A 14,479-nucleotide genomic window follows, 5' to 3' on the forward strand; every position below is an offset into this window, starting at 1 on the left:
CAGCCGCAACGTTGAAGCGTAATTGGATTGTCCTTCGCATTTGTTTGAACGTTGTAGTGAATCGATTTGACACCCGCTAGTGCGTCTCAGTGCCGAGGAACCAGCGGCCGAGAGCTCCACTTACTCCAGACGGTGATCTCATTTTCCAAACAATCTCCAGGACGAATTTTGGGTTGAAGGGTATTTTGACAGTTGACATCGAACTGCCACCCAGCGCAGGGCAGTCGAAGGTGCAATGCGGTTACCCGCGCTAGACGCGAGGGCAGGAGTCCTCGAGAGGAGTAAAACGTCCAAACAAAGCAAGAGCATCATCGTTGTATGTCCCAGGCCTCCACCTGCTGAGCGCACGCCGCGCATCCTTCTCAAGTGGCCAAGGTTCTGACACATCGCGTAGATAGCAATCATTGTCATAGCAGTATTCGCAATCCTCGTCACAACATACCTCCTTACCCTCCGGTTCCGCCGGCCGTTCTCCGCAATACGCAACACAGACAAGTCGAGCGACAAACTACCCTCGTTATTCTCCTGGAAGAACCCATTCAGACGAAACCGCCATGCGTACTCGACTAGCTTACAGGATACCGAGTACCGGGGAAATAGCGTCAGCGACAGCACGCGCGACCGCGAGATGAGTGGGGCGAACGAGCCTGAGAGGCAATCTGGCACAGCAGGAGTGGACAGGAATACGTCGGTACGCAGTGTCATGACATTGCCAGCATACTCACACTCCGTACGAGAAAATGAGCGGGTGCTGGGGCGAGAAGGCGAGAGAGCAGGCATGGACAATGTGGTTGAGTTGCCGGAAACCGCGGACGACGAGGAAGCACAGCGTAACGAGGAGATGGAGTCGTTGTACCAGATTCGTTTGGCACGACGAGCAGAAGCAACGGAACGCGAAGCAAGACGACAGGCCAGGCGCGAAGCCCGCCAAAGAGGCGATCACATTGCACTCGCAGAGATTCGCCGTAGAGCCGAGGAAGCCGCCGACCTCTCTGTCTCCCAGATGCTCATCGCTGAGCACCAGAGCCGCAATCGCGATCGACGAGTCTCTTCTGTAGCCTACGGCGACCTGGGTGTAGCGCGACACGACGGCACCCGTCTGCGTGCCAACTCGCACGACAGCGACAACCGACCGCTCCTCGACAGTGCCGCTTCTATCTCAGGGATCAGCGGTCGATCGCGGGGCTTCACCAACAACTCCACGAACACACTCGACACACACCACCGCGGTCTGTCCATAACCTCGACCTCTCGGTCATCCGTCGATTCGCGCGCATCTAACGAGCTCGACTTCCCGCAAGCCGTGCAGACTCGCTCGAATTCAAGCAACAACAACGACGCCGGCAACGGCTTCCAGGCAGTAGCTACGGGTCAAGACAGGAGTAGGGGCGCAACGCCGAGCCCAGATATCCCCAACGAGGAGGCACCTGCCTACGAAGATCCACCAGACTACACAAGCCCGGTCGAGAGAAATGCCCCTCAGTTACCAGGACTGCCCACTCTCGAGCGACTGCCGAGCATTCGCGTAGTCACCACAGAGCCCACACCGATCGATCCGAATCCACCATCGTCGTTCTCGTGATCTGCAAGATATTCAAATTTACACGCCATTTAGCGCCTCACACTTCTCATCATTTAGCGGTATATATTACAATTACTTAGATTGACGGATGAGATCATGACAGCATAGCAGAGGGTAGCAATGGCTACCCATTCTGGACAGCATTAGACGCATATATGGTCATATACACGGTCTTGCGTAGCCAGCAGTTGGACACAACAATGTCTAATATCATCACTCACATTGCACGCATATCCCATCATCTTTGATCACTTAGAATCGCTGCATCAAACGCTGTACAGTACGAATGAGAGAAAGCATGAAATGCTAACAGAAGATTCAGGAAAAGCTATATGAAAGAGAAACGCCTTAATCCAGCCCGCACGCCGAAGAACAACCCCGTACCGATGCACGCCAACAGAGGCACACCATACAGGCCCAGACCAATCAAGATTCCTTGCTCGAAGTACCCGATCGCGATCCATTCCGCCCGCTTTTTCTCCTTGATCTCTTGTGTGGCCTTGGTGAGCGCCTCAGCCGCTACTTTCCTCGATTCCTTGCCACTAAGCACCTTGGCACGCGCAGCGTGCGAGTTCGTAGGTGTGATGAACGCGGGTGATGCGCGTGTGAACTGTGTTTTTGTGTATCGCGCATAGATGTCAATGGTGTGAAACGCTGGTGCTGCTGGACCCAGAAGCAGGCGGTAGGGGATGTGGTTTACCAATGATACATCGGCTTTGATGAACTGGCTGAGATACTTTCCAGCTGAGGGTGTGCCGAAGTAGTATCCTGCCAGCAGACCAGACGCTGACTCGGGATCTTCGTCAATCAGGCTGATAGCATGTTCGAGTGAAGTGATCGCCGACACGGCGAAGATTGGCTGGCTAGCTTTCGCTGGCAAAATAGAGAGGTTGGAGAGGTCGACGATGGCACCGTTGGAGCCTTGTGTTACCACGTTCGACCGCCATGACTTGCTGCTCTCCAGGGACTTCAAGGCTTCTGATGTTCTCAAGCCCTTTTCCTGTCCACCCAGTGTTGGCGACTTGGGCGAGCCATTTGATACCACCTCATCCGAGGAAGCAAGGTATGGGATTGCAAACTTAATAACATGCTCCAGAAACTCTTTCTTCACGTACTCGTTGACGAATACAAGATCAGGCGCATATGGCGAACTGCCACCGAACGCAAAACGCGCTGTGACCAGGTGTTCAGCGGCAGAAACGAGATCAGCTGTGCGATCTACGATGGCGATGACTTTGTTGTGGGGGGAAACAAGTTGTGTGTAGGTCGGTTGCTGAACTCGTGTCTCCTGGAGGACTTGCAGACACGTTGCCAGCGCCTCCTGTAAAGGCGCAGAAGTGATGACGGCGAAAGTGTCCAATTCAAGGGCTTGAGAGAGGTGGGAGCGCAGAAGCGAAGGAAGGGCACGGAGGTTGTTGTCGAGCTATCGTCTCATCAGCATTGGGCCTTCACCATCAAGGCTCTGGAGAGAAGAGCTCACCTTCAGCGCAACACAATTCCCGGCAGCCAACGCCGCGCTCAGCGCCGCAATCGCCGAGAAGAAGGGCGTGTGATTCTGCTGCGGTTCGATGTACACCACACCCCACGGTTCGGTCTGATCGCCCGCGTTTTTGCCATTCGCAACTCGGTACTCTTCTTCAAGTTCTTTCGCTGGGTTTATCGAGCTGTAGTGCTCCTTCACGAGCTCCAAGGAAAGCGCGACTTCGGTTGCTGCTTCCTGCTCTGACACGAGGGTATCTGACTTGATGGCATCTTTGATCGTGTTGCCGTCCTGACGCAGTACGTCGTGGAGCGATTTGAGTTGTTTTTGGCGGAAGAAGGGGTTGTGGCAACGCGCTGTTAGGGCGGTTGCTTGCAGTTGTGCGATTGTTGAGTCTGCCATTGTGAAATATGGGATTGAGAAAATTGATCAAAAGAACAAAATTTGCAGAAGAGAAACCTAAACTTCCAGATGTTAAGCTCCAGATCCGTCATACATACCCCGGAAGTCAGCTGTCTCCTACTGGTGAAGACTTTCGGAACGTTCACCCCCCACATCGGGACCCGTGAGGTTTCAAGCCATCCCCAGCTTTCTCCGCGCCCCACTGGCGCCGAAAACCGAGTGAGCGACTTGTAATTGTACGAGTCCACAGTTTCTCACCTTGTTCCCAAATCTGCATGTTGCAGCCTACTCTCCCCATACCCTCCGCCAGCAACACCCACATTCACAGCAGCAACCATGTCCGTAACCACGACCTCCAACCCCATAACCTACGCCTCCGCCGCCGTACTCAGAGACTACGAGCTCACCCATTCCTCATCCGACGATTCGCTCGACACGAGTCTCAACGCACATCCAGCTCCATCATCACAATCGAATAACCCCGCAGACTGGCCCACAGAGCATCGCCGTGTCCCGGCGTACCGGCCGGTGAATACGGAGCTTGATCAGAGTGAGAGACGAGTTTATCAGAATCCGATTGAGAGGGTGTTTATTGGGACGATGTTTACTGGCGTGTTTTTGCAGTCGGTGAGTAGACTAACTTTCGTATTGGAGAAGAGCGGATGTGCTGACGAACGCGAAGACAGCATCAAAGGTATGGCGCGCGACTGCTGGGAGAGTTTGGGATGTGGGTTACAAGCTTGGTGGAGAGTGGTGAGGGAGGATCGAGGCTTGTAGGGATGGATGGCTTCGTGAGCAAGTTCGTATAGGCTTGTTGATGGGTTGGGTAGCAGACCATGGGAGCATAATCTCACGGGCGCATATATCTTTAAATTCGTAACAGCCTGCCAGTACCATGTTTGTTCGTTCTTAGAACAAAATTCATTGTAACTGTTGTACTCGCCACTGCATGGTGAACCAGTTGCGACTGGTGAACCAATCATGACGCACTTGTTCCAATCAGCAAAGAACCCTGTCGTCTTTTTCTTCCCTTCCCACGCTCTTTCATCATCAACACATGTCACTCATCAGGCCACACAAAGCTTCGTCCGAGATGTACAGCATACCGCGTAATGACGCCTTATGGAATCCACGGACACCGACGGCAAATGTGGCGTGGAGACACCAGCTCTCGGTAAGATGCAAATGGCTGCCCTCCACATTCCGCGTGACCGCGGCCTGACATCCAGAGCGATGGAAGAGCGGGACTAAAGTAATATGTGAATGCTCGTCTGAGCTACAATCTTTTCGAAGCTTCGCTGCTGTCACATTTCCTCCTATCCGTCGCATCATCCACCAGCGTCAGAATGGATTTCACACAGAACCAGGCAAACGGCGTCAACAGTACATCACACTACGAGACCAGACCGCTCAACATCACGATAGTGGGTGCTGGTATTGGCGGTCTCTCTGCTGCCATTCTTTTGCGCCAACAGGGACACACTGTCACTCTGCTCGAGCAATCACGCTTTGCCAACGAACTTGGTGCAGCCGTGCATCTCGCCCCAAATGCTAACGGACTTCTTCGTCGCATGGGACTCTCCCCCGAAAAGCTTGGTGCAGTGTCTTGCAAGAAGCTGAGTCAGTGGTTGCCTAATGGCAAAGAGCTATTCAGCATACCTCTCGAGCGCGAAGCCCACCGCTGGCAACATCCCTGGCAACTTGCCCATCGTGTCAGCTTGCACTCTGAGCTAAAGAGGTTGGCAACCACAGAAGACGGCCCAGGAAAGCCCGCAATCCTGAAGACACGATCAAGAGTTGTGGACGTCAATCCCGCAGAGGGTAGCGTTACGCTTGATAGTGGCGAGGTGGTGCATGGCGATATCGTTGTTGGTGCTGATGGTGTACACTCAAAGACAAGACCAAAGATTCCCGGTGCTGAGAACATCAAAACCTTCGGTTGTGGAAAGAGCGCTTTCCGCTTCCTCATCCCCAGAGAACGCGCCTTGGCCGATCCGGAGACCAAGAGATTCGCCGAGCATGAGGGCCATCTCATCATGATCTTCGGTAGCGACCGCCGTGTGGTGGTGTACCCGACGAACGATAACACACTGCTGAACTTCGTCAACATCCATCCTACATCTGAGTCTCAGACCAACCCCGAAGAGTCGGGAAGCAGTGACTGGCAGAATCAGGGAAACATCGACAAGATGCTCGAGATATACAAGGACTTCGAGCCAGCTGTGCTCAAGCTACTTGGTATGGCGGATGAAGAAACATTGAAGGTGTGGGAGTTGCTCGACATGGAGCAATTACCTACATGGACTCACGAGAAGTTGGTCCTCATCGGTGATGCGGCTCACCCCTTCACACCTCGTAAGTTGATCTTACATGTACTCCATACGAGACTTACTGATGCATGTTTCTACAGACCAAGGTCAAGGTGCGGGCCAAGCCATCGAAGATGCTGCGTCACTTGCAGTCATGCTGCAAAAAGGCACACCCCTTAGTGTCATCACCGATCGTCTGAAGCTCTACCAGAAGTGCCGCTTCGAGCGTGCTTCGTACATCCAAGAGATATCTCGCATCGCCGGCATGGACTTGGGCTCAGGTCCACCACTCGACTCGTCCCGCTTCACCGCCTATAACTTCGGCCACGACGAATGGGACTACTCCAGTCAAATGCTGCGAAAGCATGAGTGGGAGAACAACAAGGGCCTGTTCTGGAGGATGCCAACTTCTTTCGGGCCCATGCCCGGACCACGACAAGACTTCCACGGCCGCTCGCGCGATGGAAGCAAAGCCACTTTCAAGACGACCAGTGTCAAGTTTAAGTCGAGCAGAACGGTGTTGCAAAACCTCTTCCCTACCGAGAAGCTCAAGTTCGCATCTACAGATACAGTCGTCTACGCCACTTTCACAGCAACACAGCTCGACAATCTTGAATGGCTAGGTGGCCGAGGCTACTCGCACTTCGGCCTGTACGTGCACGGCGTGCAATACACCAAGGGCAATGGAGAGACAGTTACAGGTACATACCTCCCTGTGCTCTTTGAGAACCTTGCAGACCCTATCCTGAGCGGTAGAGAAGAGCTCGGTTTCCCAAAACTGTTCGCCGATCTCGATATACAGCTAGATGGTAACACATGGTCACTGAAAGCTAGCTGGATGGGCTCCAAGTTCGCTACCGTGACACTCTCGGACCCAACGGAGCCTCTTACGAACGATGACGCCGCGCCCCAGCAAGGACAAGCGCCAGTGCCAGCTGACGAGGGACTCTTCTTCCATAAGCACATCCCCGCCACCGGCAGCATTGGCAGCAAAGAGCGAGGGCAGGCTGATGTCGAGTACACCGCGTTCCTGCCCAACGAAGCGGATGCAAAGACTGTTGAAAGAAAGGTCTCGAAGACACTTAAGGCGAAGAACGCGCAGATACAGTTCGATGCGCTCGACTGGAAGGCACTGCCCACGCTGCATCACGCTGTTGCGAGGTTGCAAGAGGTGCCGGTATATGAGGTTGTGGAGGCCAAAATTGTGGAGGGTACTGGGGTGAGCGATGTCAGCTCAGTGAGGAGGGCAGAATGAACGATTGAGTATATAGCTTGAGGGAATCATGTTCTACTTTACACACTCTCTCTTTCTCACTCTAGCGTCCGTCCCATCCGATCTTAATGATTCATTCCCTGAACCCTGTCAGCATGTGCGTCATGTGGAGATCAGTTGCCGATGACATTGTGTTTAGATCGCGTGCAAGGCCATCCGGTGGTTCCACGGCTACGACGGCTGTGAAAGGTTTCCGTTAGGATTCCATATACATCCTTTGCGCAACAGCCTCGTGTGAAGGTCCTCCAACCGGGCTTGTGTAGCCGTCAACCGGTAGAACCCCAGCTGAGAGATCCTTGGTAGATCTGCGCAAGCACTCGCAAAGCAATGGGCTGCTTCAGAGACTACAAGACCTTGCTAGAGATTGCAGGGCAACATTTGACACATGATTAGTACGCCAATTTGAGGCTCACATACCATACGTATTGAATATATGGCACGGAATTGCATACGTTATAGCCAACAGGTCTTTAGATTCGAGGCAGAACGAAGATAGCTATTCAACAACAGAATCGGGCGACTACTGCGAAGTGCTCTCAGGTACCCACTTGGCAGTCCAAATCCTCAGTCTCTTTCCCCAGATCAGAATCGGGATCGTCATCAACGCGAACAGACCCATCAGCATGCCGAAGATACCAAAAGGCTCCGCAGCACCGTCGTGGTTGACCCACTCGCCCACAAAGAACGTCCATGCAAAACTCACAACAGCCCTAGCACTCGTCACCGCGACGAAGCAGTCTCCGGCGATGTTTGTGTACGACTCGATGAGGTAGTTGAAGCCTACAGATGGCGCTTGCATGAGTCCAAACGCTACCATGCCGAGACCGAACTGCAGACCAACCCATCCAGTCGTCGAAGGGTTCTGTGCAACGAAACCAAAGACCAGCGCACCGGCTGTAGCGATGACTAGCGCAGGAAGTGCAGTGACAAGACGCGCCTCAGGTTCCGCGTAGCCGTGCGAGTCCTTAGCTGCGTTGCGCTTGGTTGTCCAGTCAGCGATGAGATAGGTGTAGATGCAACCAAGCAGCGCTCCGATGATACCGCCGACGTTGATGAGACCGACGTCCTTGCCCCAGAGGTATGGAGGCGCGGCCACGAGCTGCGGACCGATTGTGCTGATTGTGACGATGAGACCGACGAGGCCGGCGTACCAGGCGGAGATGAGCCAGACACCGGGGAGGCGCATGGCTTGGTATGGGGCGAGGAACTTGCGGCCAATGCCGGGGCGGTAGGTGATGAGCCTCAGGGACTTCATGTATGAGTATGAAGGGTATGAAGAAGGCGATGGCTGGACGGTTGAAATGGCTTCCTTTTTCTCGACATGGTCTTTTCCGTCTTCGCCTTCGAGGTCGTTTAGCCACTGCGGTCGATCATATAGGGTCTCGGCTTGGAAGACAAGGCAAAGGACGAAAGTGATCGAGCACAGCAGGACGTTCATCCAGTGAATCCAGATAAGACCCATGGCTGACACGATGTACCCGCCGGCGATGCCGCCTACGAGTGAGCCGAAGGTCAAGAAGACAGTATAGATGGCCCGGGAGGTAGTCAGTATCGTTGCATCAATCAAATGATTGGTGTTCGACTCACCATCGCACGTCCACGCTGGTGCACGAAGAATATCTCTCCTACAACATCAGGCGAGACTGCATCAGCGGGGCCTCCTCCGATACCCATGAACAGACGAGCCGCCAGGAGGCTGTTGAAATTTGTTGTCAAGCCAGCCCACATACTCGAGAAGATAAGGAGTAGGAGACTGCCAAGGATAACAGGTCTGCGGCCGAATGTGTTTGCCAAAGGCACCCACCACAAGTTCGAAAATCCCAACATCAAAATGTTGACGGCGACGAGGTAGGTGAGTGTGGAGAATGGCTTGGGTGGTAGGCCAAATAAGGGCGATGCCGCGTAGACCGGCAACGCACTCGAGAGCGATGAACTTGTGACGTTGACGACGAATGGATGTACAGACATGCAGAACAACATGGCCATCTTCCGCCACATAGGCAAGTTCAAGGGGTCCGCAGGGTCTGCTGACGGTTGAGGTACCAGACGGATCTCATCGTGGTTTTGCTGCGATGCAGCCCATTCCAGGTGTTCTGGAGGTGTCAGTAGCTGTTAAAAACGGAAATCGATGGGAGAGTCCTACCAACAAGGGTCGTAGTGCCAGGCGGTGTAGCGTTCTTGACCTCCTCTTTAGACAAGGCAAAGGCCTCCCTGAGAGATGTCATGTTGAGTGATGATGAACTCTGGAGGTCGTCGGTTTTGTGATGACTTCGATAAACTGGCGAGATGGACCTTGCATGGTGTTGATGTGTCCCCTAGATTATATAGGATGGTTGACCCGAGGGTCTTGGGGTGAGTATCCATGCTTAGCGAACAGGCGTGCGTCTCGGCATCATTCATTGGTCGCAGCAAAGAGTGCATTGACTCAAATTACCCCAGCTCGAAGTGCCGTTTTGTGGGGATACTTGGGGTTGTCCGATGTGGAGGAGGTTGTCCGCCGTCAGTCTAAGACTAAGATGGACAAGCCAGGTGGGGTCGATCCGAAAACACCTGCCGCTACGATAAGACGACCAATAGGTGCCAAGCACGGCGTTCGATTTTGCAATGAGCTAGGCCCAAAGCCCTCGATTGAGGAAGAACCCGAGAAGCTGGAACGTTGATCTTGCACGTGGACCGTGCAGTAGGGCGAGCTGTTGTACGCTCCAGGTTGCGTATTCGTGAAGATATTTGTGAGTGTCCACTGCGGTCTCTACATCTGTAGCCGAGCAACCCACCAGAGTAACAGAAAAAGCCGCACACGAGCCAAAGGTTTTGGGAGGTATTCAGCGTCAATCTGCAGGCCATCCGCGACCTGATAGAATATCTGAAGACTACAACATTTTCGAACGTTGGGTCCGACGAATAGGCAAATCACTCTTCCACATAGTGGTACCCTTTCTTTATCTGGTGCCTGGTCGCAGACCTTCCAGCAACTGCACCAGATTACCTACCAGTGGTGGGCATGATTCTTCAACAGACCCATAAGGTGCTAACAGTAGTTGCACTAAGCCATCCATGACTGCACCAACATTGCTTAGCTGGATAGTGTCCTTCGACTTGGTGGTCCTGATTGACGGAAACCCTCGATCCATAGTGATGAATCTTCGCGCGCTGAGGGTGTCGTCTCCATTGAGTACCACTGCAGCTTGTGGGGCGTCGCTAGGCGTCGACTTCTCTGCAGCAGATCGCCTTAGGAAGCCATAACCCCACAGTATAAGCCCCGCATGGTATACGGCGATCGCATTGAAGTTACAGAGCAGACCTTTCGGTAGACTCTCAGCAGCACGAAGGATCTGGCCAGCGTGCCACAGTGCCTGGCGGGCTAGAACCGTCTTCGTCCAATCGCGCAATGAAGGATAGGCGGAGCGCGCCTCTTCTTGGCCCTCGATCCCAGCAAAGAGTTGGATGTCGTCTAGGGGCGCGTTGAGATGTAGCAACATCAGTTCCATGGTGATCTCAGCAGTTTTTGTCATTGGTGGGCTGCTGACGTGGAAGTCTTCGATCTGCTTCGTAAGCTCCTGATAGCGGGATGACAGGATGAGACTGTTGTGTCCTTTAGCGGGTGATCGTGCACCGAGCGAGCTTATCTGGCGGAACTCCCAGACCATGCCCCACATCATGTGCAGATACGTCTTGCTAGCGCTGTCATGTTGAGCGAGATGGTCGAGATCTAGGAGGCAGTCGATAGCTGATGGACGCTTTCTCGCGTCCCAGGCATTTTCCAGATAAGCGGCCTTCCAGGCGGTTGCGGACTTTGCTAGCCAAAGACCTGTTTCGAGTCAGCCGATTCATATAATGCACACAAGTCTCTGGTCTCCATGGACTGACTACCTCCGGAGTGCACAGGGAAGTGGAGGGACTTACGATCTGAGCTAGGCAAGGGCAGATGCATCTCCGAGTATGTCATCAACGGCGGTTTGAGCAGGGCCATCGATGACTGTCTATCAAGCTCGAACACACGATAGATGAGACGAAGATACGACTCTTGGTGCACCCACTCTTCCCACTTGGCTTCGAGAGCAGACCCTTCTTCTTCCGCAGACGGAACAATGTCCTTCCACGTCGATCGTCGCAGCCTCCCTCCTCGTCGTATCATCGTAACGAGCGGTTGAAGGAAGCTCTCCGCAATCTCCATCTTGCGACTCACACCGCTCCACATTCCAACCACAAGTTGGAGTAAGAATGTCCTCACATGCTGCAAGTCTCTTATCGCAGAGTTGTCCTCTTCGAACGACTTTGCTTGACCCATGCGAGCAGCTTCGTGCAGTGCGAACCCAAGCTTTCGCAATGGTATGTCTGGTGTGGAAGCAGCACCTGCTGAGATGATACAAGCAAGCAGTTCTGGGCTCAACTTCGCAAGCGACAAGGTTGGAAGGTGAAACCAGGACTGCACATCGAGGGCTGGCGAGGTCAAGAAAAACTGTATGAGTCCATCGAGCAGTTCAACACTTGGAAATGCAGATGCTATACGCTTAACGTTCTCAGGGCTGCATGTGCCAAGGACCAGGGCCATAACCCGATCACGGCTCACGCGGCCAAGTCTCTCATTGAGCGCGCGACGTTGTGGAAGATGCGTTCGGCGACTGCTGTCTTTGTCAGAGTCTGGGAAGGCTAGGTTTGTCTGCTCCATTCCGCTGTGGTCCTTGTCTCGACGTGGCATATAGCGCCATATGCTCTGTTTGAAAGCTTCTGCTCGTACCGGTGCGCTGTCGCTTTCCAGAGGCTGTGATTCGAGCCCATGAGCGTCAGTCGAGGGTGTCCCCGCCGTGAACGGCACCTGAAAGTTGTACTGGTCTAGCAACCCGAGGTCAAGGTCTGTAAGACCAACGTCCATATCGAAATTAAGGTCCATTATGCCTCGTGGTGTAGCATGACCTGACAAGAACGATTCGAACGGTGGCATATTCCGGAAGTAGTCCGGGAGAAATGGGTCAATAGTCGGTGTGTCATCGAAGTTCGACATTGTGTTGTCGAAGAATGCTAATGGTGTGTTGTCAGTGTCGGTGTACAGCTGATCTATAGCCAGAGTGCCTGGGCCTTGTTTGACATTGTTGGATGTATTAAACGATCTCTCACGTCCAGTTGAATGTGACCCGCTCGAAGGTGCCATCTGCTCCACTGATATTGAGGGCAGAAGGAAGTCTTGTTTGTTGCCATCACTCATTTGTGGTGTCAAGTTTTTGTTGTTTCCAGGAAGCGGCGTTGGGGAACCATAGTCAAACCCGGTGGACAAGTCAAGCAAGTCTTGTGCGGCATGCACCGCATCGAGTTCGTTGACTTCGTTATCATCTGCTGTGAAGGTCTCTGGTACTCGGCAGGCGATGTTTCTCTTCTTACAACGACTGCATGGCTTTTCGTCCTCGCAGCGTAAATGGCTTTGGGAGCAAGCCTCACACGCCTGCACTACTCGGGTATCGCGAGCGATCTCTCGCTTTTGCCTTTTCGCGGCAGAGTCGGAGTTGTGGTTCGTTACATGCCTCTTAAGTAGGTCTCTGCAAAGGGTCAGATCACGTCCACGGAGAGTGGGCGGTAATGTGGGGGATGCACATACATCCTGGCGAAACCCTTCGAGCATACAGGACAAATGTAGGGCTTTTGCCGCGTATCTGGTAATGAGAGTCAGTGGCGAGTACGAGTGATTTTAGGACGCATGTAAGGGAGAAGCGCCTGAAATTGTTGATGAAGGTAACTGTCGCGTCTAGGAGAAGCCGCACCCTGCCGGACAGAGCAAGGATCACCTCTGCCTCACGCCACTGTGGTGATCCAAGACCTCTTGATTTCTGATATCAACGTTACTACTGGAGAGAATACGTACGCGCTCGGACGTGTCGCGTGAGATGGTCTGCCCTGGTGAAGGACTTCTTGCACGTGCTGCACTGGAAAAGTCTCTGGGTTTCCGAATCGGGTATAGTGGCGGTCAATTGCTCTTGCGGTGGTGTCACATTTGCCTGCATTGCAAATGCATCGAACGACAATGGCTTCGGATAGCGAGGTGGAGGAGAATCTGGGGAAAGCTGGATTGTGGGGAGTGTTCGAGCCAAATCATGCACGGCACAGTGCGGGAACGGAATGCGACCCAAGCCGAGCGCGGCTCCTCCACAACCCGAATACCTGCTTGTCTTCGACAATCACTCAGCTTCCGGTTGAAGATGAGACCGACCACCAAGCTTGCGCATCAATTTGGCTCTCAAATCCGTCCTGATTTCAGCGGACAAATACAACGCACCCGGCAATTGCGTGATAGCCAACGTTGCCACTTTCAGCGTCAACTTGATCCATCCTAGCCTCCGCTGAATCTAACAGCATTCCATCAGATACGTGTTCGAAACGAGAAGCTATCATCAAGAAGTCTTTTCAGTATAGACTGAGCTCTTGACTGGCACCAAACTCTTCAATATGACGGTCCCACCAGTCCACTTCTTCTCCCACGGTTCGACCATGATGCTGGGAGAAGAATCGCGCTCCGCAGATTACTGGAAAGCCTGCGGCGACGAAGCCCTCCACCACGGCATCAAAGGGATCATCATGATGGGCGCACATTGGGATGCACGAGGCGTAAACCGGATCGACGTATCCATGAACCCGAAGCCCAATAAATCACCCGTCGCCTACGTCCACCCGAGCAAATACGTCGACTACGAGCTCAACCCTGATCTCGCCACAGGCAAGAAATGCATCGCAGCACTACGAGAAAAGGGTATCGATGCCCGACCAAACGACAAGTTTGATTGGATCCACGACACATATCTCATCCTGATCCGGATGTTCCCCTCCAAGTGCCCGCCGACAACAATCATCAGCATGAACGGACGCTTCGATCCCCACCTCCATGCACGAGTTGGAAGCATCCTCGCCCCCTTTCGCGAAGAAGGGTACCTCATCATCGGCACTGGCGGCGCAGTGCACAACCTCTACCGCAACCACTGGGGCCAGATGCTCAAATACTCTGACAACCTCGCTCAGCCATACCCACCGGAAGCACCCATGCTTGAGTTCCGACAGAGCGTTGAGGATGTTTTTGTCAGGAGTTGCAGGAAAGGAGCGCCGAAAGGTGCTGTGACGAGAGGCATCACGAGGCTGATGAAGCACCCGATGTTTAGGGATGCGCATGCGACGGATGATCATTATATGGCGGCGTGCTTTGTTGCAGGAGTGGTGGATGCGAGTCCAAGAAGTGGGGAGGAGTGTGTGTTGGGGGCTGAAGATTGGGAGTTGGTGAATATGTGTAATAGCCAGTTTACGGTTGGGAGGTGGGCGCAGAAGGCTTGATTTGTTCAGTGCATTTGGCGTTCGTCTGTATAGCAATACCACATGTCAAATTTCACCAATAAAGAGAGCGATTCAAATGTTCCCAACCAATATTTTAGATGCAAGTATGACACCAATATCGCCCA

The 14,479-nt window shown here is 53.3% G+C and overlaps 7 protein-coding genes across 7 annotated transcripts; 4 read left to right on the plus strand and 3 right to left on the minus strand.

Annotated features, from left to right (window-relative positions):
* Positions 1-222: 222 nt before the first annotated feature.
* On the plus strand, positions 223-1,582 carry BU25DRAFT_382748 (uncharacterized protein; the record flags this gene model as incomplete). Its single annotated transcript, XM_033704251.1, has 2 exons — positions 223-320; positions 399-1,582. Exons 1-2 carry the CDS (start codon positions 236-238, stop codon positions 1,580-1,582), a joined length of 1,269 nt encoding a protein of 422 aa, XP_033567060.1. The 5' UTR covers positions 223-235.
* A 16-nt stretch (positions 1,583-1,598) lies between these two features.
* On the minus strand, positions 1,599-3,464 carry BU25DRAFT_470896 (ALDH-like protein; the record flags this gene model as incomplete). Its single annotated transcript, XM_033710800.1, has 2 exons — positions 1,599-3,005; positions 3,063-3,464. 2 exons carry the CDS (start codon positions 3,462-3,464, stop codon positions 1,911-1,913), a joined length of 1,497 nt encoding a protein of 498 aa, XP_033567061.1. The 3' UTR covers positions 1,599-1,910.
* A 336-nt stretch (positions 3,465-3,800) lies between these two features.
* Positions 3,801-4,284, plus strand: BU25DRAFT_357731 (uncharacterized protein; the record flags this gene model as incomplete). The annotated part of the gene is made up of 2 exons (XM_033703579.1): positions 3,801-4,091; positions 4,147-4,284. 2 exons carry the CDS (start codon positions 3,801-3,803, stop codon positions 4,219-4,221), a joined length of 366 nt encoding a protein of 121 aa, XP_033567062.1. The 3' UTR covers positions 4,222-4,284.
* A 245-nt stretch (positions 4,285-4,529) lies between these two features.
* Positions 4,530-7,028, plus strand: BU25DRAFT_487281 (FAD/NAD(P)-binding domain-containing protein; the record flags this gene model as incomplete). The annotated part of the gene is made up of 2 exons (XM_033711263.1): positions 4,530-5,819; positions 5,875-7,028. The coding sequence occupies exons 1-2, from the start codon at positions 4,811-4,813 to the stop codon at positions 7,026-7,028; spliced, it is 2,163 nt and encodes a 720-aa protein (XP_033567063.1). The 5' UTR covers positions 4,530-4,810.
* A 538-nt stretch (positions 7,029-7,566) lies between these two features.
* Positions 7,567-9,271, minus strand: BU25DRAFT_417448 (uncharacterized protein; the record flags this gene model as incomplete). Its single annotated transcript, XM_033707812.1, has 4 exons — positions 7,567-8,406; positions 8,634-8,742; positions 8,851-9,139; positions 9,190-9,271. The coding sequence occupies 4 exons, from the start codon at positions 9,269-9,271 to the stop codon at positions 7,567-7,569; spliced, it is 1,320 nt and encodes a 439-aa protein (XP_033567064.1).
* Positions 9,272-9,845: 574 nt separating this feature from the next.
* On the minus strand, positions 9,846-13,260 carry BU25DRAFT_85054 (uncharacterized protein). Its single transcript, XM_033712166.1, has 4 exons — positions 12,901-13,260; positions 12,637-12,691; positions 10,950-12,577; positions 9,846-10,854 (listed from the first exon to the last, which is right to left on the minus strand). The coding sequence occupies exons 1-4, from the start codon at positions 13,037-13,039 to the stop codon at positions 9,986-9,988; spliced, it is 2,691 nt and encodes an 896-aa protein (XP_033567065.1). The 5' UTR covers positions 13,040-13,260; the 3' UTR covers positions 9,846-9,985.
* On the plus strand, positions 13,069-14,410 carry BU25DRAFT_406187 (LigB subunit of an aromatic-ring-opening dioxygenase LigAB). The gene has a single exon (XM_033705210.1). The coding sequence runs from the start codon at positions 13,482-13,484 to the stop codon at positions 14,352-14,354; it is 873 nt and encodes a 290-aa protein (XP_033567066.1). The 5' UTR covers positions 13,069-13,481; the 3' UTR covers positions 14,355-14,410.
* Positions 14,411-14,479: the final 69 nt, after the last annotated feature.

This window comes from Macroventuria anomochaeta (assembly GCF_010093625.1).
Source record: "Macroventuria anomochaeta strain CBS 525.71 unplaced genomic scaffold BU25scaffold_2, whole genome shotgun sequence".
NCBI lineage: Eukaryota > Fungi > Ascomycota > Dothideomycetes > Pleosporales > Didymellaceae > Macroventuria > Macroventuria anomochaeta.